Source organism: Marmota monax, unplaced genomic scaffold, assembly GCF_021218885.2.
Source record: "Marmota monax isolate L192 unplaced genomic scaffold, Marmota_monax_Labrador192_F-V1.1 WCK01_AAM20220418_F8-fsc00083, whole genome shotgun sequence".
Classification (NCBI taxonomy): domain Eukaryota; kingdom Metazoa; phylum Chordata; class Mammalia; order Rodentia; family Sciuridae; genus Marmota; species Marmota monax.
The window spans coordinates 2,542,959-2,567,081 of NW_026692848.1; the positions used below are offsets into that span (position 1 = coordinate 2,542,959).

Consider the following 24,123-nt stretch of genomic DNA (forward strand, 5'->3'; position numbering starts at 1 on the left):
CCATTCTTGTGCAGCCCACAAAAGCAGGTGATCAAGCAGGGGAGAGCATGGTCTGATGTGCAGTTACACTGGTCGTGTTCTCATATATGAACATACAAAAGTAATGTCTGACTCATTCCACTGTCTTTCCTGTTCCCATCCCCCACTTCCCTGTCAATGAACTTCTGTTCTTCCCTCTCTACCCCCTCATTGTGAGTCAGCATCCACATATCAGAGAGAACATTTGGCCTTTGGTATTTTGGGATTGGCTTATTTCACTTAACATAATAGTATCCAGATCCATCCATTTACCAGCAAATGTCATGAAGTCATTCTTCTTTATAGCTGCTGAGTAATATTTTGTTCTGTATATATATATCACGATTACTTTATCCCTTCTTCTGTGGAAGGGCACCTAGGTTGGTTCCATAGCTTAGCTATTTGAATTGAGCTGCTATAAACGTGGATGTGGCTGTGTCACTGTAGTTTGCTGATTTTAAGTCCTTTGGGTATAAACTGAGGAGTGGGATAACTAGGTCAAAAGGTGGTTCCATTCTAAGTTTTCTGAGGAATCTCCATACTGCTTTCCGTGGTAGCTGTACCAATTTGCTGTCCCACCAGCAATGTATAAGTATAGGCTCTTCCCCACATCCTCACCAGCATTTATTGTTGTTGTATTCTTGATAATTGGCATTCTGACTGGAGTGAGAAGGAATCTTAGAGTGGTTTTGATTTGCATTTCTCCAATTGTTAGAGAAGTTGAACATTTTTTCACATATTTCTTAACTGGATTTCTTCTTCTTTAAAGGGCTTGTTCAATTCCCTTGCTTATTTATTGATTGGGTTATTATTTTGGGTTTTTTTTTTTTTTTTGGTGTCAAGTTTTTTGAGTTCTTTATATGTCCTATAGATTAATGCTATGGTAAAGATATTCTCCCATTCTGTAGCTTCTCTTTTCTCATTCTTGATTGTTTCCTTTGCTGTGAAGAAGCTTTTTAGTTTGATATCATCCCATTCATTGATTTTACTTCTTGCACTTTAGGAGTCTTATTAAGAAAGTCAGTTCCTAAGCTGACATGATGCAGAGTGGGGCCTACTCTTTCTTCTCATAGGCACAGGGTCTCTGGTCTAATGCCTAGATCTTTGATCCACTTTGAGTTGTGTGCAGGGTGAGAGATTGGGGTCTAATTTCAATTTGTTACATATGGATTTCCAGTTTTCCCAGCACCATTTGTTGAAGAGGCTGTCCTTTCTCCAATGTGTGTTTATGGCACCTTTGTCTAGTGTGAGACAACTGTATTTATGTGGGTCTGTCTCTGTCCTCTGTTGTGTCCCACTGGTCTTTGGGTCTGTTTGGGCACCAGTACCATGCTCTTTCTGTCACTGCAGCTCTGTGGTCTAACTTAGGGTCTGCATGTCCTTTCTGTCACTGCAGCTCTGTGGTATGACTTAGGGTCTGGGGGTCCTTTCTGTCACTGCAGCTCTGTGGTATGACTTAGGGTCTGGGGGTCCTTTCTGTCACTGCAGCTCTGTGGTATGACTTAGGGTCTGGAGGCCCTTTCTGTCACTGCAGCTCTGTGGTGTGACTTAGGGTCTGGGGGCCCTTTCTGTCACTGCAGCTCTGTGGTGTGACTTAGGGTCTGGAGGCCCTTTCTGTCACTGCAGCTCTGAGGTATGACTTAGGGTCTGGATGTCCTTTCTGTCACTGCAGCTCTGTGGTATGACTTAGGGTCTGGAGGCCCTTTCTGTCACTGCAGCTCTGTGGTATGACTTAGGGTCTGAGGTCCTTTCTGTCACTCCAGCTCTGTGGTATGACTTATGGTCTGAGGTCCTTTCTGTCACTCCAGCTCTGTGGTATGACTTAGGGTCTGGAGGTCCTTTCTGTCACTGCAGCTCTGTGGTATGACTTAGGGTCTGGAGGTCCTTTCTGTCACTGCAGCTCTGTGGTGTGACTTAGGGTCTGAAGGTCCTTTCTGTCACTGCAGCTCTGTGGTATGACTTAGGGTCTGGGGGCCCTTTCTGTCACTGCAGCTCTGTGGTGTGACTTAGGGTCTGGAGGCCCTTTCTCTCACTGCAGCTCTGTGGTGTGACTTAGGGTCTGGAGGCCCTTTCTGTCACTGCAGCTCTGTGGTGTGACTTAGGGTCTGGATGTCCTTTCTGTCACTGCAGCTCTGTGGTATGACTTAGGGTCTGGGGGCCCTTTCTGTCACTGCAGCTCTGTGGTGTGACTTAGGGTCTGGGGGCCCTTTCTGTCACTGCAGCTCTGTGGTATGACTTAGGGTCTGGGGGTCCTTTCTGTCACTGCAGCTCTGTGGTGTGACTTAGGGTCTGGGGGTCCTTTCTGTCACTGCAGCTCTGTGGTGTGACTTAGGGTCTGGATGTCCTTTCTGTCACTTCAGCTCTGTGGTATGACTTAGGGTCTGGGGGCCCTTTCTGTCACTGCAGCTCTGTGGTATGACTTATGGTCTGGGGGTCCTTTCTGTCACTGCAGCTCTGTGGTGTGACTTAGGGTCTGGGGGTCCTTTCTGTCACTGCAGCTCTGTGATATGACTTAGGGTCTGGATGTCCTTTCTGTCACTGCAGCTCTGTGGTATGACTTAGGGTCTGGGGGTCCTTTCTGTCACTGCAGCTCTGTGGTGTGACTTAGGGTCTGGATGTCCTTTCTGTCACTGCAGCTCTGTGGTGTGACTTAGGGTCTGGAGGCCCTTTCTGTCACTGCAGCTCTGTGGTATGACTTAGGGTCTGGAGGCCCTTTCTGTCACTGCAGCTCTGTGGTGTGACTTAGGGTCTGGAGGCCCTTTCTGTCACTGCAGCTCTGTGGTGTGACTTAGGGTCTGGATGTCCTTTCTGTCACTTCAGCTCTGTGGTATGACTTAGGGTCTGGATGTCCTTTCTGTCACTGCAGCTCTGTGGTGTGACTTAGGGTCTGGATGTCCTTTCTGTCACTGCAGCTCTGTGGTATGACTTAGGGTCTGGGGTCCTTTCTGTCACTGCAGCTCTGTGGTGTGACTTAGGGTCTGGGGGTCCTTTCTGTCACTGCAGCTCTGTGGTGTGACTTAGGGTCTGGGGGCCCTTTCTGTCACTGCAGCTCTGTGGTATGACTTATGGTCTGGAGGCCCTTTCTCTCACTGCAGCTCTGTGGTATGACTTAGGGTCTGAAGGTCCTTTCTGTCACTGCAGCTCTGTGGTATGACTTAGGGTCTGGGGGCCCTTTCTGTCACTGCAGCTCTGTGGTATGACTTAGGGTCTGAGGGCCCTTTCTGTCACTGCAGCTCTGTGGTGTGACTTAGGGTCTGGATGTCCTTTCTGTCACTGCAGCTCTGTGGTATGACTTAGGGTCTGGAGGCCCTTTCTGTCACTGCAGCTCTGTGATATGACTTAGGGTCTGGGGGTCCTTTCTGTCACTGCAGCTCTGAGGTATGACTTAGGGTCTGGATGTCCTTTCTGTCACTGCAGCTCTGAGGTATGACTTAGGGTCTGGATGTCCTTTCTGTCACTGCAGCTCTGAGGTATGACTTAGGGTCTGGATGTCCTTTCTGTCACTGCAGCTCTGTGGTATGACTTAGGGTCTGGGGGCCCTTTCTGTCACTGCAGCTCTGTGGTATGACTTAGGGTCTGGGGGCCCTTTCTGTCACTGCAGCTCTGTGGTATGACTTAGGGTCTGGATGTCCTTTCTGTCACTGCAGCTCTGTGGTATGACTTAGGGTCTGGATGTCCTTTCTGTCACTTCAGCTCTGTGGTATGACTTAGGGTCTGGGGGCCCTTTCTGTCACTGCAGCTCTGTGATATGACTTAGGGTCTGGATGTCCTTTCTGTCACTGCAGCTCTGTGGTATGACTTAGGGTCTGGATGTCCTTTCTGTCACTTCAGCTCTGTGGTATGACTTAGGGTCTGGATGTCCTTTCTGTCACTGCAGCTCTGTGGTATGACTTAGGGTCTGGAGGCCCTTTCTGTCACTGCAGCTCTGTGGTATGACTTAGGGTCTGGAGGCCCTTTCTGTCACTGCAGCTCTGTGGTATGACTTAGGGTCTGGGGGCCCTTTCTGTCACTGCAGCTCTGTGGTATGACTTAGGGTCTGGGGGCCCTTTCTGTCACTGCAGCTCTGTGGTGTGACTTAGGGTCTGGATGTCCTTTCTGTCACTGCAGCTCTGTGGTATGACTTAGGGTCTGGGGGTCCTTTCTGTCACTGCAGCTCTGTGGTGTGACTTAGGGTCTGGGGGTCCTTTCTGTCACTGCAGCTCTGTGGTGTGACTTAGGGTCTGAGGTCCTTTCTGTCACTGCAGCTCTGTGGTGTGACTTAGGGTCTGGGGGCCCTTTCTCTCACTGCAGCTCTGTGGTATGACTTAGGGTCTGGATGTCCTTTCTGTCACTGCAGCTCTGTGGTATGACTTAGGGTCTGGAGGCCCTTTCTGTCACTGCAGCTCTGTGGTGTGACTTAGGGTCTGGATGTCCTTTCTGTCACTGCAGCTCTGTGGTATGACTTAGGGTCTGGGGGCCCTTTCTGTCACTGCAGCTCTGTGGTATGACTTAGGGTCTGGATGTCCTTTCTGTCACTGCAGCTCTGTGGTATGACTTAGGGTCTGCATGTCCTTTCTGTCACTGCAGCTCTGTGGTATGACTTAGGGTCTGGGCGTCCTTTCTGTCACTGCAGCTCTGTGGTCTAACTTAGGGTCTGGATGTCCTTTCTGTCACTGCAGCTCTGTGGTCTAACTTAGGGTCTGGATGTCCTTTCTGTCACTGCAGCTCTGTGGTATGACTTAGGGTCTGGGGGCCCTTTCTGTCACTGCAGCTCTGAGGTATGACTTAGGGTCTGGATGTCCTTTCTGTCACTGCAGCTCTGTGGTATGACTTAGGGTCTGGATGTCCTTTCTGTCACTGCAGCTCTGTGGTATGACTTAGGGTCTGAAGGTCCTTTCTGTCACTGCAGCTCTGTGGTATGACTTAGGGTCTGGAGGCCCTTTCTGTCACTGCAGCTCTGTGGTATGACTTAGGGTCTGAAGGTCCTTTCTGTCACTTCAGCTCTGTGGTATGACTTAGGGTCTGGGGGCCCTTTCTCTCACTGCAGCTCTGTGGTATGACTTAGGGTCTGAGGTCCTTTCTGTCACTGCAGCTCTGAGGTATGACTTAGGGTCTGCATGTCCTTTCTGTCACTGCAGCTCTGAGGTATGACTTAGGGTCTGGATGTCCTTTCTGTCACTGCAGCTCTGTGGTATGACTTAGGGTCTGGGGGCCCTTTCTGTCACTGCAGCTCTGTGGTATGACTTAGGGTCTGGTGCTGTGCTGCCTTCTGCTTCACTCTTCCTGCAAAGGATTGCTAGGGTATTCTGAGCCTTTGTTTTTCACAAGTGAATTCCATGAGTGCTTTTTCCGTTTCTATAAAGAACATCATTGGAATTTTAACCAGAATTGCATTAAATCTGTATAGTGTCTTTGGTGGTATGGCCATTTGGACAATATTGATTCTTCCCTATCCAGGAATACGGGAGGCCTTCCCATCTTCTGAGGTCCTCTTGGGTTTCTGTCCTTGGTGTTGGTAGGTTTTCTGTGGAGGTCTTTCACCTCTTTTGTTAGACTGACTCCCAGTCTGTTCTGTTCGTTGGTGTTGTGAATGGGATAGGCCATGTGAGTGTCTCTGACTAGGCTTTCAGTTTCTGAAACCCACTGACATGGCATCAGTGGAGGGGTGAAGGACCGTCTGCGGGTTTCCTTTTTATTCCTGGTGATTAAATCACCTCAGTTCTTAAGTATCAAAGGGGCAGTGTGAGTGTACTTGGCATCAGAAGATGGGACCTTTGCTTCAGCCTCTGTTACTCAAAGGTCACTCCTCAGCTGTCAGCCAGGTAGATGCTATGGACCCAGCCTCTTCCTTCCATCCCCAGATGTGGAACACAAATGACGGACACCAGAGAGTGGGCACTAGCCCGGCCAGGCTCCTACTGCTCTGCCAGCAAAGCCGGAGCCCACACACAGTCATCCCCCAGTCACCTTGGGACAGCCAGTGTCAAGCTTGCTGTTTGAGATGCCAAGGGCATTGCTGGGATGATGGCTGTCCTTCAGCATTTTGTTTAGTTTGTCCCTCGCCAGTGTGTGCAACTTGGCGTGGCCAGTTGTGTAGCTGCCATCAGCAGCAGTGAGATCCTTCCTCCAGTAGACCCAGTCAGCATGTGCCCATGATGGCCACTGTGAGCCTGGCACTCTTGTGAAGGTGTGACCTGGTGCTGAGAGCTGGGCACTAGGTCCGAGATCCGTCCTGGCGTCTACCGTACTTTCTTAGGAATTGGGTGGAGTGGAGAGCACCCTAATGCCACCATGGTGCTGGCCACCGTCCTGTGACATCCACCATTGCTGCAGTCACATTTCACAAAGGAGCTCTCATTTTTATATTTTTTTCAAGAACGAATGGATAAACTGTTGTAATAGAAAAGGACATCACAACTTATGAAGTCACACCACAGGCTTTTCAGGGGCACTCATTTCAGTCCCAGGGCTGAACAAAGTCTTTTTTTTTTTTTGAAAGAGAGAGAGAGAGAGAGAGAGAATTTTAATATTTATTTTTCAGTCTTTCGGCGGACACAACATCTTTATTTGTATGTTGTGCTGAGGATCGAACCCAGGCCGCACGCATGTCAGGCGAGTGCGCTACCACTTGAGCCACATCCCTAGCCTCTGAACAGAGTCTTAATGGCTCCCTGATCACCCCACTGTTGCCCTAGTGCCATCTGCCTGCGCTCCCACATCCTTCGCCCCATGGACAGTCTCCCCAGCCAGCATCCTGTGTCCCTCGCCCTTGGCCACCCACTGCCAAGCAGCATGGGTGTGTTTCTTGATTTCTGTCCCTCTGTCTTCTGCTCTGCCTATTGCTGACTGCAGGGTGGTGCTTCCCCGGTCCTCTCTCCCTCCCCCTGGAGGGAAGCAGTGCCCCCACTGAGGCTCCCAGAAGAGAAAGAGAAGCCCGTGGAATCTACTGTGCAGTGAAGGGGCACCACAGAGGACAGCAGAGGCAGGCAGGGCGCTGGCAGGGGCCGGCATGGCCAATGCTTCACGTGCTTGTGTGTGGCCTCACCTGCTTCTCACGATGACCTTGGGTGGAGCCATCATCCCTGCTTCTGTGGAAAAACAGCCCACAGTGATGCTGCCCATGGCAAAGCCAAGGTGGAAGCCAGGCCATCGCTCTGTGGTCCTCACTAGGCCACCGCTTGGCACCTTCTCAGACCAGCCAGTGGGAGTGACAGTCATGCATCAAAGACAAAGGTGGGCCCCAGAGAACTGAAGTTCTGCGCGCAGAAGTTAGAACCGAGAGGCAGTAGAACAAGGGTGGGCGGCTGTCCCTGCCACCAGGGTGGGAAAGAACTGTGTTTAAGTCGTGGCGAAGCCAGGGCTCATCACCCGAGCCGCGTGTAGGTGACCCGCAGCACTAGGCATTGTCACTGTTCACACCCATTCGACTGAAACCCCCATCTTCCTCCTCCCCGTCCCTGCTGGCCGCCACGCTGCCTCAGCCTGGGGCCCTGTTCTGGACGCCACCGTCAGTGGCTCGTGCAGTGTTGTTGTCTGCCTGGCCTACTTCACTTAGTGTCCCTGAAGCCACTTCTGCTTGTGCATTCATCTGCGGGCACACTTGGGTCGCTTCCGCCGTCAGCCCTTGGGAGTAGAGCTGCTGTGAACAGGTACAAATGCCTCTCCAGCCACAGCTTTTGCAACTTTAGGATGTGCGCCCTGGAGTGGCACTCCGGATCACGCCCTCTTTCTGTCAGCCTTGAGGAGCCAGCAAGCTGTTTCCAGTGGCTGCGCCCCGTTACTATCCCCTGGCAGTGCTGGGTGTCCAGTTTCCCCAGCCTCACTGACAGTGGTTCAGGTCCACTTGGTTATTTTGAGGGTTGTTGTTATCATACCACCCTTGGGGAGGGACTTCTTAAATAAAACTTCAGGGGTGCCTGTCACAAGTCCAGAGTGGGGGTGAATCTAAGTGCCTGGCCCAGGGACTGGCTCCGTTGGACTTGTCCGAACAGAAGCATCTGAAGAACTTTCCGCCCTCCCCTCGGGAGGCCCCGGGAGGTCAGGGGCTGCTGCCCTGGGTGTGCCGTCACTTGCCCGTCTTGACACTCTTCTCCTCAGTAGCCATCTTTCTCTGTTTGTGGTTTGTTTTTCCTTAGAACTTCATTGTCTGCATTTCCAGGTGGCTAAGCTTGAGACAGTGAGAACACAAAAGAGTGATGCTGTAATTGTGTGAAACACACTGGATTAAAATATGTATCCATGGTCCGTGTCTCCCGTGGAGAGAGAGGCAAGCTTCCCTTGATTTCTCTTCTATCAGAAAGGCCAAATTGCTGTGCACGACTCAGGGGTGGGTCATTATGTGTGATCCTTGGCGCATACGTGTGATCCATACATCCTTGGATGAAAGAGCGCCAGGAAATGCACAGGCCATGCTCTCAAAGTATCACCCCACAGGTTGCTTTTCGCTTAGGAAGGGACTTGCAGGCCTGTGTGGAGGAGGGATGGCACTCGCCACTGTAACCGCCCTGAGCACTGCCCGGCGGGCAGCCCAGCAGCTCCTCCCACTGCCAGGCCATCCAGGCGGAGCATCACCTACTCACCACATCGTCCAGGCTCGTTCCTCCAAAGCCCCAAGCCTGACCTCAGTTCACAGGAAGTGCAGGGGTCAAAGAACCCACTGAACCACAATCAGACAGTCCGCAGCGTGGACCATTCTGCAAGAAAACTACCCTAGACCTCCCAAAAAGTCCAGGGGGGAAACGGTGTAGAACTTTTCTAGAAGCAAAATAAATAAAGCAGTTGAGCAGTCAGCGAGCGTGTGACCTTGACTGGATCCTGAGCTGGAAAGAACAAGGGCTGGAAAGAAGAATGGCATGGGGTGTTAAGCCTGGACTGGATTCAGGTGGTATCAGGAAGCAGCTGGTAGTTTTCTGGATGTTACTCTAGATTAGGGAGATATGTGCAAGTGCACCTAAGGGTACAATGTCTGGGTGCTTACAATTTATTTTCAGTGATTTTGTCGAGAGAGAAAGGGGGCAAATTTAAGAGCATGTCAATAATTGTTAAATCAAGCTGGAGGACATAGGGGCGGTCATCATATCGCTTCGAGTCTTGTGTATGTTTGAAAACGGGAACAATGACTTTATCTAGTATTTGGTGCTCCATGTTCCTCTGAACTCCAAGTCCACCTCTTGAAAGCCCTTTGCCTCTGTTCTGCAGTCCGGGACCGGGTGAGGTCGAAGATGGAGAGAGACATCCTGGCAGAGGTGAACCACCCCTTCATCGTGAAGCTGCACTACGGTAAGTGGGGCATCAGCGGACACACCTGAGAGGACCAGGGCCACCCTCGCCAGGTCAGGGGCAGCCGAAGGAACAGCAGATCAGACAGAGGAAAGTCTTCCTGGTGTTGTAGACACTTCCCTGTCATGGATGAAGCCATCCGAGCCCCAACCCTTGATCTTCTTTGAGTTTTTTTTCCCCTAAGAGATAGATGCCCTGTTTTCATTTCAAGGCTGTCCATTATTATTAAACTGTCACCATTGACAGTCGGCTCGAAGGTCTGACCTACACTGGGATGAACCACAGCATGTTTGTGTCATAGTTTGTGAACCAGTGGTTTGTTTAAGCTACAAGTGTTCAACCACCTTTTAAGCAGATGCTGTGTTTCAAGCCTCCTAGAGACAGTGGCCCCTGTGCCCTCAGAAGCACCCCTCAGGCAGGCAGGCGATCATTGCATCTTCTGAGGCTCAGGTCAAGTAATCTGCTGGAGGCCGTGCCCGCTTTGCACGCAGCACCTCTCCACTTGCTCTCTGCCCTGCGTCTCCTCAGAGGAGCCGTGAATAAAAACTTCAAATCAAAACAATCTAAAGTCATGGTGCCTTGAAGTTACGCCGCACCACACCTCTCTGATGATTACGTGAACAGAGTGCAGCAAAGAGCAACCAAGCTGGTCCCTTGCCGCTGGCTTCAGGGCTCCAGGGCAGGCGTGTGAGGGGACAAGTGAGGCCCGTGCACATCGGAAGCGAAGGTGTGACCATCAGGACAGGGTGAGGCAACTCCCAGCTCTTCCCAGGCTGATTCCTGGTAATACTCCAAAAGCCATCCAGTCCTGTGTGCAAGTCACGTGGCCCGTCCATTCAGAAATAATGAAACCCAGCATGCACTGTGGACTCAGAGAGGCCAGGGGACCCCTGCCCCCTCTGGACTGTGGGCAGCTCCAGCTCTGATGTCCCCTGTGCGGTGGGCAAGGCGGGACAGGCTGGCCTTCTCCCTCCCACCCCCACTGCTGCTGATGGGCTGGGGTCAGGTCCCATCCACCTGCCACTTGAGACGGCCCCCAGGGATACTTCTGGAGAGATTTAGAAATGGGCATCTTGCAGAAGCTTCTCAGCAGGCCCTCTGCATTACACCCCCTGTGGTCCATCACAAGACCAGCCACTTCCTCAGATGAAACTAAAATCCACACTTCAGCTTTCACAGTTCCAACAAAGCGTCCTCCAGCTAGAGCCTGTGACTCTAAAGCCCTCCATGATGATGCTTCTAGCATTGACTTTTAGAAAACCAAAGGCTTTCAGACGCAGAGATCTCAGGACCCCTTCCGGCTGTACTTGCACTGTGTATAAACAATGACAGCCATCCCTAGACTGGACTGGCTGCCCCAGCCAGTAGCCTCTCACTAACTCCAACCTGGCTGTCGCAGCCTCTCACTAACCTGGACTAGTGTCCGTGGACGGCCCCTCCCTAACCTGGCCTGGCCTTCACAGTGAACCGACCCTCCCGAACCTGGGCCTGCAGTCACAGCAGTAGTAATGGTGGCTGGTTCTTCCAGATCCTCCAGTGTCCACTCCTTCGTGCTGACCACTGAGCATGGACAGGAGCTGTGTGGACACTCTGTAGCCTGAAACAAATCTAAAATTGTCAGGCATAGTAACCAAACTGAGGACAGGAGCCCTAGTCACAACACAAATAGGGTGACCAGTCACCAGCACTGCCATGAAAGAAGTCAGAGGCTTGTCCGAGCACTGAGCTGTGGGAGTGCGGCTGTGGTGGTCGGAGCCCTGCTCGCCTGCCCAGCCAGCCCAGAGTCCCCGTCTGAAGACCCAGCTGCAAGCCAGGCCTGTCGCTCGCTAGAGGCGGTGGGAGGGCAGGCTGGATGTGTAGGTGCCTTTCCCCCTGAACCCGCACTTCCCTTCGTGATTCAGGAGGCAAAGGAAAGGACGGAGGGAAAGAAGTGTCTCAAGACCTACAAAACTGGGACCAGAATGTGGTCTCCTGCCCCCTTCCCTGGGCTCCCCTGCGCTTCTGAGTGACAGCTTGCAGGTTAAGTAGACATGTTTGCCCAAGAGAAGCTGGGAACTGGAAACTGACCATGTCAGGGAGAGCAGAGTCCACCCCTGCAGCTCTCAGCCGTGTCTCCCCCACAGCCTTTCAGACGGAAGGAAAGCTCTACCTGATCCTGGACTTCCTGCGGGGAGGCGATCTCTTCACCCGGCTGTCCAAAGAGGTGGGCTTCCCTCCATGAATTCCCTCCGCAAATGTCTGTCTGGGAGGGAAAGAGAGGAGGCAGGGGGTGCCGTGTGAGTGCTGGGTGTGCTTGCTGTGGGGGGTATGTGTGTTGGGTGTGCATGATGCTCGGTGTGTGTGTGCTGTGTGAGTATTGGGTGTGCGTTAAGGGTGTGTGTGTGGGGGGGTGTTGGTTGTTGTTCAAGAGCCCGCACAAGCTGCAGGAGTGCTTTGTTCTTGCAAGGTGTTGGGAACAGGGTTTCTCCAGAGATCCTACGGAGCTCTGAAGCCTCGGTCCACCATTAACTGTCCAGGTGGAGCAGCTGGAAGCCCATGGCTAGTTGAAGGTGACAGTTGGGACAGATAGTGGCTCCTGCTTTCATCCTAGGAAGATGTAGTCAGCTCAGCGTGTCCCGTCCTCTGGGGCAGGCCTTCCATGCAGTCTGCTCAGGAGCATCTGGTCAGGTCTGCACACGCTGCCTGAGTCCCATGAGCTTTCCCAACCCCAGGGTCTACTTTGACCTCCAGCACCTCCGACAGGCGTGTTCCAGAATGCTGCTCAGGGCACCAGGGAGGCACTGAGGCCCTCATGACTGGAGGGTGCTGAGCTCTACAGAGGGAGAAAGCCAGAATGCTGCCCAGGTCAGTGGTAGTGAGAGAGGAGAGCTGCCGACAGGGAGAGAGCCCTACTGGAGGGAGACGGGATCTACAAGCATGAGCTGCCCCTCCCATTCCTTCAGTTAGCTAGCAAAACCGCCAGTGTGTGCTTGTCCCTGATCAGCTAGAACAAAAGCGCTGAAATGTCACCAGGCTCCGAGACCCACACCATGTGCCCACACCCGACTCATGGCTAGATGGCTTAGCCACGAGAAACATTCTGAACCCAAATGCCCCAGGACGGACACAGCACTTGATTTCACGACAGCTCACCCGAGAACCTGCCGCTTCTCCCCGGGAAGACCCTAGGTAGTCAGAGGCTCAGGGCGCACCACTTGCCGCCTCTTCCCTGAGAGGTGAGGGTTGTCCCACCTGCCTCTCGGGGGTGCAGGCCTCGGCTTTGCTGTCCTTTAGTCAGTCCTTGCTCATGACTGTCTTCAACGTATCCTGAGATTGTTTTCAGTGGCGCAGGTCAAGAACCCAGCAGAGGTCCCACTGCCTACTTGGGCCCAGTGACCGTGATGCTGGGCTTTTCACCGGAGCGAGTCCAAGTGGTACCGCTTCCTACAGAGCAGAGGGTGGCGGCACAGGGGCGCACAGTTCAGGGGACCAGCGTCTACCCTGGAGTCCTCCTCCCCGAGGGGCGGGGTTTATTTGCTTCGGCCTTTTCCTCCTCCTCCCGTTCTTCAGCAGCGGCTCCCTGCCTCACTTAGAACTCCAGATGGGCAGTAGACGAAGGTGGCGGCTCCTCCAGCAGGGAGGGGTCCCAGAAACCCCGAGAGGGCTGCTCTCCCTGTTGACCCGCAGCTCCCAGGAGAGTAGTGCCGTGTGCATGTGGGGCTTCCTGTGCTATGGGAAGATAGGGGGCTGGAGGACTCTGACCCCCTTCTAGAAAAAAGCCCGGTCAGTGCGGGTGCCTGTCCTCGAGCCGGTTTCCCAAGAGGCTGGATCTTGGGCATCTGCCAATTACTCTCTGATATCTATAGGTTTGGTCCCACCCATCTCATCCAGGGGAAGTCAGCCCGCCTGGGGTCTGCTTTTGTCCAGTGTCTAGTGGGATGCTCTGTGGTTGTCTCCCAGAACAAAAGGCAACAGTAATCACCAAGAACTCTTAACAAAGGGGTGTGACAATGTGACCATGGGAGCATAATCGGCTTTACAGGGGAGTAGAAAGAAGTGTGTGGGATGCATACACCTGTGCTTGGAGTCCTCCTTCCAGAGCCCTGGACAGCATCCTGCCACCTGCAGGTCACCTTGACTGCCTCGAAGGCGCTCACAGGCATGGGGAAGTTGCTTGTCATCGAGATGTGCCCTAAGACTCCGACAGCAGAGCTGTGTAGCCACCCTGAGTACCAAGTGCCCGCCGGCCACAGTGGCCCGTTCCCAGCTAGACAGGTTCAGTGGGGGGAGAATGTGACAGTGGCAGAGGCTGAATGAGCCAGCCCAGTGGGTGTGTCATGCAGTGCAGAGAAGAGCCCCCAGCCAGGAAAGGCACTGGTCACAGCTGGGAGGGGGATGGGCTCCGTGACTGCACAGCAGCAGGGCTGGCGGCACCTGGCAGGCACCTGCAGAAGTCTGCAGCCCTGACTGGAAGTGGCCCTTAGGGAGCCGAGGACCTTCTTGGCCTATGTCACCCTTGCCTCTAGTCTCCTACTGCCCTCATTCTGATTCTGTGTGCACCAGGAACCCTGCCGCATGCGGACCTGCCTTTCAGGGGTGTAGGCCTTGGTGGAAGGTGGGCAGGGCTGCAGTACAGTCTGAAGGAGAGAAAGTTTCCAATACAGTTTCAGGGAGAAAGCAGTAATGTGGACCTCGGTCTCCGCAGCACTCATTTCTCGTGGGGAACTTACAGGATGGTTTGTGATGTGACTACAAAAGCCTGTTCTAATACCTGGCGGCTAGGTTGGTGGTCCCAGGCCTCCTACACAGTTTAGCTGGCCCGAATGAGGTTCTAGACACTTAGGCAACACTGAGGGCATCCCAGCTGGGTCAGTGCCGAGCCTGGGCTGCCCCAGCCACTAGAGAGCCAGGAGCATGGCTGCCACCCCTGACACCTACGAGCCCTCTCCCTCAGGCTCCTGGGCAAGAAGTAGCACGTGTGTGCACTTGGTAGCACTGACCCCTCGAGCAGTGTTTGCATCAGCCCAAGCGGGAAGACACAAGGTGAAAGGGAGAGAGATGAGGTGGAGACCGTTTCCCACTCCTCACCTGACCTTCACAGTATGGCTTGGTTATTTATTGAGAAACACTCATATTAAAATATAAACCCAGAGAAACTCTGTGGGGCTGGGTGATTTGTGGGGGTGAGGAGGTTAGGCTGGGGGGAAGGAGCTGCATCAAGGGTTGGCCACGATGCTGCTGTCCTCCGTGCCTCGAGACCATGACCAGAGCTCACCTTCCCACTGGAAAGCCAGAGGGTGCTGGGGGAGCCCAGGACTTGCACACGGGAGCCTTCTGGGATGGGTGCTGCTCTCCCTGGTGGGATATGCAAAACCAGCGGCTGTGGAGCAGGCAGGACGTCTCTTCTCCTTCTCACTAGGTGATGTTCACAGAGGAGGATGTCAAGTTCTACTTGGCTGAGCTGGCCTTGGCCCTGGACCACCTGCACGGCCTGGGGATCATCTACAGGGACCTGAAGCCCGAGAAGTGAGTGAGACCCAGCCGGGTCTGAGTGGCCGTCGGTTGGTGTTCTCCCCAGGGGTGCATTCCAGACAGCGGTCTAGGGACGGTCTCACGCTGGCCCTTCCCACACTGGAACCCCGAGTGGGGTGAACAGATGCCACCTCCCCGCCCTGCAAAGGGGCACAGCTACACATGGGGCCCCGCTGGTTTTTGTAGGAAGTTCCTAGGCCCATTTGCACCTCATCCTCACCAGAACCGAGGGAGCCCAGGTTCACGTGAGGGCTGCACAGGTGGGGCTGGCCAGGTGGAGGTAAGCCCACAGCTCTGCTTTCCTGTCCCAGCCCCCCAGCAGGGTGCCTCTGCCCTGAGGAGCCTCAGACTAGGCCTGACCCTCCCCTCCCCTCCCCCTCCACTGGGCTCCACTCAGGGAGCCCTTTCCTCTACTACCCAGAGCCCAGGGGCCCATGGTCCAGTGGCTCCTCTTGGAAATGGGCCCTTTTCTAGGTGACAGCTCAGCTTTCCCGAGAGCTCACCCAAGAGACAGTGGCCCCGAGTAGCCAGGCCAAGATCCCACTAAGATTTGTGGGTCTTCTGTGATGACGATGATCTGTCATATTATTATTATAGATAATTTGCTAATCCAGTCTGAATTTAACCACTGGCGTCCTTCCCAGGTCTTTTCTCATGTGTGCTGTTTGGAGCTGACTCAGAGCTGTCAGCTCCAAGTGGCCCATTTAGGGGACAGACCAGTAGTTGTGCCTGAGAAAACCATGGTCCCCCATGTTTTTCTCCCTCTCACCTGTGAGGCTGAGCAGCATAGCCCAGACCTGTGTCACTTGGTGAGGCCACAGCGTGGGCCTGCCAGAGAGCCCAGCCCATGCCCTGAGGCCCCCAGCTCAGGGGTGGGCACAAGCCCCTGCTCTCGTTCCCATTCCCACCTGCCCTGAGCTGAGAGAGACCATCTCTTCTGAAGTCTGCTTTGTTAGACAGGGCTGTCTCTGTGGGGCTGTCTGGGTTCTATGATGCTGAGCACATCTGCCCGGGTGTACACTGCATGGCTCTGACTTACTCCCGGTCAGTACAATCTTACTGGCCATGTTATAAAAACATCTGCAGATGACCATAGAAGGCCCTGTCCTGAGTAGTCCACAGGAGGAGCAGTGGCTCTTGACCACCCTGTCTCCTCACGCAGCAGATGCAGGAGGCCACCTGCCATCTCAGAGCCAAGTTGACTGTGTGTCCCACAGTGCACTGTACCCTGGGCCCCCCTTCTAACATCCCTGGTCAGGAGGTGACAGCAGGAGCCTGGCCTGTCCCTTCAAGTTAATCTCACTTAATTGCCCTCTGGCTCGTGAGCCTTGAGAATGTCTGTGCTGACAGCCGCGATGGACCCCTGTGAGCACCAAGCCTGCGCCCCTATCCAGGCAGGGAGAGCGGCTCCTGGTCTTTTCTGAAGGACACAGAGATCCTTACAGCTGAAAACAGTGATGTTTAATTGCTGGGTGAAGAAGGCTTTGCTGTTCATTTAGAATTACTAGGGACTGAATCTTGAAAGTTGCTTAATTCTGGGCCAAGATGGAATACAACCAAAAGGCAAAGACAAAGACATTTGCTTCCTTAATCACAGCATATCATCTTAGTTCACGTGCTGCACCTTTTCCTTCACATTGCCACGTACAGCGGCTGTTCTCTGACTCCATGGCAGATTTCCCCCGCTGTGTTAACATACAGACAACATAAGATTTGCCACCTTACCCTGGCTTTGTGCCAAGTTTGGTGGCACCAAGCACATTTCCAGTGTTGTGCTGCCATCGCCAGCACCCATCTCCAGGGCTCCAATCACCCCACGGAGCTGGAACTGTCCCCACTACTCACTAACCCACAGCCCTCCGTCCACCCCTGGTAGTCGCCATTCTGCTTTCTGTCTCTGAATTTGGTGACTCAAGGGACCGCCTAAGAGTGGAATCGCACAGCGCACAGCGCTTTGTCTTTGTGACTGGAGACTTCATGCAGCATAGTGTCCTCAAGATTCGTCCTTGCAGTGGCCTGGGCAGTTTCCTTCCTTTTCAGATTGATGTCACGTGTGTGACATCTGAGTGTGGCTTTTGTTTCTAGCTCACTTCCAGTCTCTTTAGGGCTGGGCTGCCACCTCCCAGGACCTCTAGGAACAGGATTTAATGATAATCCAAAAAGTAGAGAGAGAGGTGGGAGTGTCGGGTCTCAAGATATCATCCCTGGACTCCAGCTGCTGTCCCAGGGAGGGGGCGCTCCTTGGTGGCCCAGGGCCCCACTCGCAGCCCATCTCCACTCCCTACAGTGGAGCACACTGTGCCTGAGCAGGGCCACTGTGACCAGCAGAAAATTTTCAACTCACGGTGTGACCGGGGCTGGATGAGAATGAGATGGACCAGCGGCTCACAGGGTGCCAAGCTGACACCAGTTCTTGTCACAAGATAAAGCTGGGGAACCCCAGGATCTGAGGCCCACACTTGTGCACAAGACCCATTAGAGGCTGGGTCCCAAGAGATGGAACCAGGTCCCAGTGGGCCCAGGTATTCCTGGAACCTTCTCTTCCACATGAAGAACAGGTAGAAGGTTCCAGCCATTCCTGGGTGTCAACAAGATCTAAACCTGCAGACCCCAGTCTCACACATGAGCAGGAGCCCTCCAGCTGCTCTCCTAGCTGGCAGGCGCGGGCAGGAATGGGCAGGGAGGTGGCCATCCGAGGACCTGCCTCATGCAGCAGGTGCTGCCCTCTGGCTGGTGCTGATTGCAGATGCCCAAGCTAACGGGGGTGACAGCCAGCGTCTCACTGGGGGGTTCTTCCTCCTGCCGAGGAGGGTGTAAACTACCTGAAAACTTACAGTCAAGATAATTAGTGAAGAACACAATACAAAGAGTCGGAAATACATTTACAAAAGCGGAGCACTGGATATGATCCAGTCCACACAAGAGCTGGAACTAGACAAAGGAAAGGTGGCTCTGGAAGTTTATTTAAGGGGTACATCAAAGGCAGGGGTAAGGTTTCAAGGGCAGAGCCATGCGTGATGTCTTGAAGTTGGCAGGATGATTGGCATCTTAGCAGGTCACACCCATCTCAGGTGCTGTGTGGTACATGGTGGAGCAGGATAGAAATCCACAATGTCCCTGGACAATTGGCCAGAGAAAATGTCCACTGGTCATTCCCAGACACCAGATGTGTCTATCCACCAAGCTTTGATTTGCGGTGACCCACACGCCACCCATGGACGGCTTGTGACACCGAGCCACCCTGGGCTGGGCTCTGTAGGCCACTGAGATGGGTCTTGCTAAGGCCTCGGCTCTCTCTCCTTTTCTTTCAGCATCCTCCTGGATGAAGAGGGACACATCAAGATCACAGGTTTGTAAGAGACCATTTCCCTTGGTGGCTTCATCTCAGCCCTGGTAAATCGGGGACCTCCTCTAAGTCTCAGCCCTCACCTCCTCACATGTTAATTTGCCAAACGCTTTTCTCTGATCCGACTGAATTTTTCATGGACTTGGGCTGTTGTGCTGCGCATCCTCACAGGGTCGGGAAGGGAGACTCCCAGGCTGTCTTGTCCACTCCCCGTCCCCTACTTGAACTGCCTTCAGGGCCTGCCTCAGCCTCGTGGCTGTTTAGATGGAGAGTTCGAGCCAGCCTGACCAGGCCAACAAGCCTCCTGCAGTGTGCCAGTCCTGCAGCCCCATTGTGGCCTCAGCAGGCTGCGCTGTGTCCCCTGATCTGCAGTCAGAGCACGTGGTCCCCATGGTGCAGCACGTGTCTGTCAGCCCTAGGTCCCCTGACCTGCAGTCAGAGTGTGTGGTCCCCATGGTGCAGCACATGTCTGTCAGCCCCAGGTCCCCTGACCTGCAGTCAGAGTGCGTGGTCCCCATGGTGCAGCACGTGTCTGTCAGCCCTAGGTCCCCTGACCTGCAGTCAGAGTGTGTGGTCCCCATGGTGCAGCACATGTCTGTCAGCCCCAGGTCCCCTGACCTGCAGTCAGAGCACGTGGTCCCCATGGTGCAGCACATGTCTGTCAGCCCCAGGTCCCCTGACCTGCAGTCAGAGTGCGTGGTCCTCCATGGTGCTCATTTATGGAAAAGGGTCTCCTGAGAAATCGATGTCTGATGCAAGAAATGAACTTCTGAAATTGTTAGGAGGCACTCTGGAATTTGTAGATTCACAGAGAAATCCCCTCCCGTTGTAGATTTGACCTCAGGAGCCTGCCAGCCGCTGCAAGCACGCCTGAGCTGGGTCACGCTTTCCAAGCCGAGCTCTGGCCCCTAAATGAGGGGAAGGGGAGGGGCGAAGGCAGCCACTTGTGACACCCAGACATCAGTGTTGACAGTAGCAATGGGGTTAGACACTGTCCTGAACGCGGATCAGAGACTGAGGAAGTGCCTTGTGCTGTTCTTCTGTCTAGATTTTGGTCTGAGCAAGGAGGCCATCGACCATGACAAGAGAGCCTATTCATTCTGTGGGACGATAGAATACATGGCACCCGAGGTGGTGAATCGGCGGGGACACACGCAGAGTGCCGACTGGTGGTCCTTCGGTGTGCTCATGGTAAGGCTTGACCTCCTTGGTGGGCCTCTGCACAAAGGGAGCTGTTCCAAATGAACCTCCCCCACCCCCAGGGCAGCCCAGCGAGCCTGGAATGAGGGGCAAGAAGGGCCCACACGCACACAGGAAGCCCTGTGTGGTCTCAGCAGGAGGGAGGAGGGAGCTTCCGAGCATTTCCTGGTTCCTCCACCTGTCAGTCCCAAATTCCCACCACCAGAAAATGGAACTGGGACTCCAGTGGGAATGCAGACTGATGAGAGGGCACTTGATACTTAACACTCCTACAGATTGGCAAGAATTTTAAGGGATGCAGTGATGCCACCTTTCCTGATCCCAGGTGCTCCTCCTCCCCCCTCCTCTCCCCACCCAGGCAGTGCCCTCAAGACCTCTACTTACCCTCGATGTTGGCAGGCTCTGACACTGGAATCCGACAAGAGTGGTCCCGACCCGGCTCCCGTCTGTGCATTTAGCAAAGGAGCAAACAGGCTGTGAGACCTTAAGTGAATGTGGCAACACATTTGTGCTGTGAATGTCCAAACCTGGATCCCTTCACAGACATGGCCATCTGTCTTCCTGCCCCTGTAGGACCCCTGGGCTGCATCCTACAGCCTCAGTTCAGACCTGCCCCCTGGGTGAACCTCAGGCTGGTGTCCAACTCTCTGTCCTGTTCTTGACCCCTGGGCTCAGAATCCTGCCTGTGTGGACACAGGATGCTGACCTTTCACCGTGGGGCGATGCCCCTCAAACCAGCTTGGAGGTGGCTCAACTCACAGTAAGAGATGTCCATGTCAGGTCAAGGTGGCTCCTGCCTGCAGGACCAGCACTTGTCTCCCCAGCAGTGAACTACAGGACAGCCCAAGCTTAGTGAGAAGCTGCCTGGTCAAGCAGAGGCATGACATTTAGCTCAATGTTCTGTGAAACAGGCTCATACATGCAAAGCAAGGGGCATCATAAAGGGCCCGTGGATGTCAGGAGGGTGCTGACAACATCTTGTTATTCATGGTAATTCACACCTGTAATAGCAGCAGCTAAGGTGCCATCCACCCTTTCCAGAAGGCCACCAGCCGGGGTCCACATTTGTCTCTCAGGCTCCCCTGTGTTCCTTTCCGATGGAAGCATCTTTCTTTAGATAAGTTAATGGGATTGTTAGCTTTGCTCGCTTAGAGGTGATTTTTGCATAGATAGCTCTGCTCCCGTCCAAATATCTTGGTTTTCTTTAAAGCCCTGGGTGGCAGGTGTTTGGTGGACTTGGGGGAGGAGTGCCTCCCTGAGGTCACCCCTGCTGCAGACTTGGCTTGAAGTCTGGTATCAACCTTCACCAACACTAAGCTGCAGGTCCACCCTCCAGAGAAACCAGGCTCCTCTGGAGACATGGCCAGCCGCCCTGCAAGTCTAGGTTTCCCAGAGATCCTGCCCCTATGTGTCACTTTTTGACTTGTCCTGAGTGACCTCTAGGCCTCAAAGAGGTGGACAGATGATTAAATCTGGGCTTGTGACTGGTCCTCAGTGGTGCTGTGGATGAAGCTTTGTCTAATGGACGGATGTTGTGAGATGGTGTCCCTCGTCCCTCGGGGTCACTGCTAGTTAAGGGAACAAGAGGCCGGCCAGAGCCTGGAGAGGGAAGGTCGGCGGAGGGAACCTCACCCCAACCATGCCCAGGCACGAAGGGCTGGAGGGGTCGGAGGGGCTGACATTCCTCTAATCTGCTTCTGTAGAAAGGATGACAAGGCCCATCCCATAATATAAAACAGACTTAAATTATTTTCTGATCTAAGTCATTGCAAATCAAGGAGATGAATGGACACACTGAAAGGAGGACAGCCAGACATTGTACGGGGAAGGAGGGAGAGCCAGGGGAAACTGGAGCTGCACCCAGCAGAGGATCCCCCGTGCATGACCCTGCACGGCCCTGGGCCAGAGCGCCACCTCTGGAGCCCTTTCCCCGCCCTCCTTCCTCTCGGTCTCCTCGTACTCCCGTGTGTCACTGTTGCACACTCCCACCTGTCATAGCAAACACCTGTGTACCCCAGCACTCGAGTATCAGAGCCCCATGTCCCTCCCCTGACTCCCCTGCGCAGAGCTGCCCTGGGCCCCAGGTCTGCTCCCTAAGGGACAGCATGGAGACAGAGCTGCCCAGACCATGTGTCCTGCAACCCTCATCTACCTGGCCCCCCTTGTTCCTTCTCTGCATAGACTTAAGAACCAAGGCTCAAAGAGTGCCACAAGGCTTCCAGGTCACGGGGCTGCTCTAACACGCTCTTGGGGTGCTGCCCTCCTGCGCCCTGGCCCCAACTGATGGCCATGGAAGGCTTGACCATGGTGGCTTTGGGCTCTTGGCACTTCCTTGGGCAGAAGCATCAAGTGCTTCCAAATTCTCATTGCAGTTACAGGGTGGCTCTAAGTGATGTTTAGTGACGTCTCACCTGAGCCTCGTGAAGGTCAGGTGGCACTGATTTGTCTGTACAGTGCCTCCACTGGCTTGCTGAGGTGGGGGAGGCGCCTACTGTCAGGGCTGGGGAGGCATGAGCTGGCATCACCCTGGAAAGGCCCTGGCAGGTGAGCATTGTTTTCAGAACCTTGCAGTCTGGTGCCCAGCCCAGCTGGTGAGGGCCAGAGCCTGGGGCTGCAACTGAAGTCTGAACCATCTGCGTTGACTGCAGTGACGTAAGGCAGCTCACAGAGCCCCTGAGGTGCCAGGGTCAAGAAAGGTCAGCCTCGGGAAACCAGCACAGGCTGGCTTAGAGGTGCTTGCCATGTGCAAATGCAGCCCAGACGCCCTTCTAGAACCTGATGCCAACAGAGCAGACCATGCCAGGGACTGCCCATCACAGTGGCCACAACCACTGCTCATCACCTTGTTTTCCACTTCGAGCTCCTACCCGCAGTCGGTTTTGCTCAAGGACATGAGTGTCACCTTTGCTCAGGCATTTTTTCCTCTGAGCTCTTTGGGAGCACCTGAGGATCAGCACTTGGGATGTGCCCTGCCTCTTGTGGGGCACAGCTGTGGGAGCAAGGGTCAGTGAACTTGTCTCCTATGCGCAGGCCATCCATACACAAGCCCATCTGCCCAGAGACCTGACCCCGAGCCACAGAGCCAGGTCTGTCCCACCTCCAACCCCCAAGCACAACACGGGTCACCTTGTCCATGCTCAGATTGAACTATTAACATGCTTTTGATTTCTTAAAAGAATGGCGACCCACCAGGTGAACTAGGATTCTAGGCTCCCCGTGACCATATGTCTCCCTCCCAGAGAGTCTTCTTATTCAGCTGCCCCAGTGCCATCTGAGTGGGGTCCTGACCGAGCTATGGGCAGGCCTGTCTTGAGTTTATGAAAAGTCCCTCCAGGCAGGACTTCACCCCAGCCCTTAAGTGGGAGGTTGCAGGGCATCCTGGGCATTGTGGGATGTTTCCCAGTCTCCCTGGCCCAGATGCGAGTAGCAGGAGGCCCATGATGACCATCAGAAACATCCCCGGGCTTTGGGAAATGTCCTTGGGGAGCAGGGAATCACTGCTTTAGGATGTTGTGGCTGCTCATGTGCAGCGAGACCCGTTTCTCATCCAAGTGCCTCTGTGGGCATCCACGGCCTGACCTTGGTGCCAAGTTGTGAATGAATCAGGTAGAGTTCCTCAAGCAGGTGTGCTCCAGTGGGGGACACAAGGGCAGCCATGGCTCTCAGTGTGCTCTGGAAGCCTCGGTGTCCCCACACAGGAGCAAAGGCCTCACCACATGTAGTTTGCAGGTTATGAGTCGATCCAGAACAGGCATTTCAGTAGTGATACCCTTCCTGTGGGGGCTCTTGGGGACCAAGAACAAAGCCAAAGCACCGAGACTTGAGTAGGCCACAGCAACAGTTGCATTGTCCTGTCACACTCCTCTTCACCTTCATCCTGGAGAAGGGCTTACTGAGCACCCACACATGAGTCAGGTGGGCTAATGATGGACGGGGGCCTCCCGCCTGGTCCTTGTTGCAAAAGAAAGAGCCGCATGGAGTGAGGACCAGACGGAGAGAGACAGAGAGTCGCCGTCGAGGTCCAGCAAGAATCATAGCTCCATCCATGGTGATGAGCACAGTGGTGCGCGGCCTCGGCCGGGCAGGCTGCAACTAGGGCCCAAGGCGAGGCTGCGCGGGGCGCCCATCCCCACAGCAGTCTCCCCCGCGGACAGGGATTTCATGAAGGCTGCAGTAGACTCCAGGAGGTGCAGAGGGCGGAAGGGAGAACCAGACAGGAAGAATTCCCTTGCTAACAGGTCCTGTTTTAAGGGAGCTGGTCATTTGTATAACCGGCTCATAGAGGCTCACCCTATGGTACCCGGGGGTTAGCTCATCTGCTACCAGAGCATCCTAGACTTCCAATTTAATCACATTTGTCTCTTTTAAATTCTCATCTGGACTCTCTTGCTCTTTTTATTGCTTAACATTTATTTATTGCCAATAGCACACAGAATCGACAGCAAGTTTGGCGTGACAGAGTGGGCTTCGGACTCCTGAACTGGCAGAAATTTAACATTTTGTTTTCAGAAAGAGACCTGTAGCAGTAAGAAAGCCTTGACGCGTCCGTTTCTGTAATTTCACTCTACAGACACCTGGACGTGTTAGGCGCACTTTTAGGTAGCTTCAGTCTTGTGTTGGCAGGAGATGGGGAACCCCTCGTCCCACAGTCGGTGCACAGTGGAGCAGTGGCGTGGCCATGGACGTCATGTCAGATTTTATGATGGACACAGAGAGTGTTGTATTATTCATGAAAAGTTCAGTAGACAAAACTTTATTAAAAATTTAAAAAAAAAAAAAAACAGCTTGAG

General features: G+C 53.8%; 1 protein-coding gene across 4 annotated transcripts in view; it reads left to right on the forward strand.

The window, feature by feature from the left end:
* The window catches only part of Rps6ka2 (ribosomal protein S6 kinase A2), a 298,320-nt gene that overhangs the window by 226,602 nt on the left and 47,595 nt on the right, over positions 1-24,123 (forward strand). For all 4 annotated transcript variants that reach the window (XM_058580916.1, XM_058580915.1, XM_058580917.1 and 1 more), the window contains 5 exons: positions 9,196-9,276; positions 11,400-11,479; positions 14,675-14,781; positions 18,099-18,136; positions 19,182-19,324. In XM_058580916.1, the coding sequence (XP_058436899.1) occupies positions 9,196-9,276; positions 11,400-11,479; positions 14,675-14,781; positions 18,099-18,136; positions 19,182-19,324 (449 nt within the window). The remainder of the gene's footprint in view (positions 1-9,195; positions 9,277-11,399; positions 11,480-14,674; positions 14,782-18,098; positions 18,137-19,181; positions 19,325-24,123) is intronic.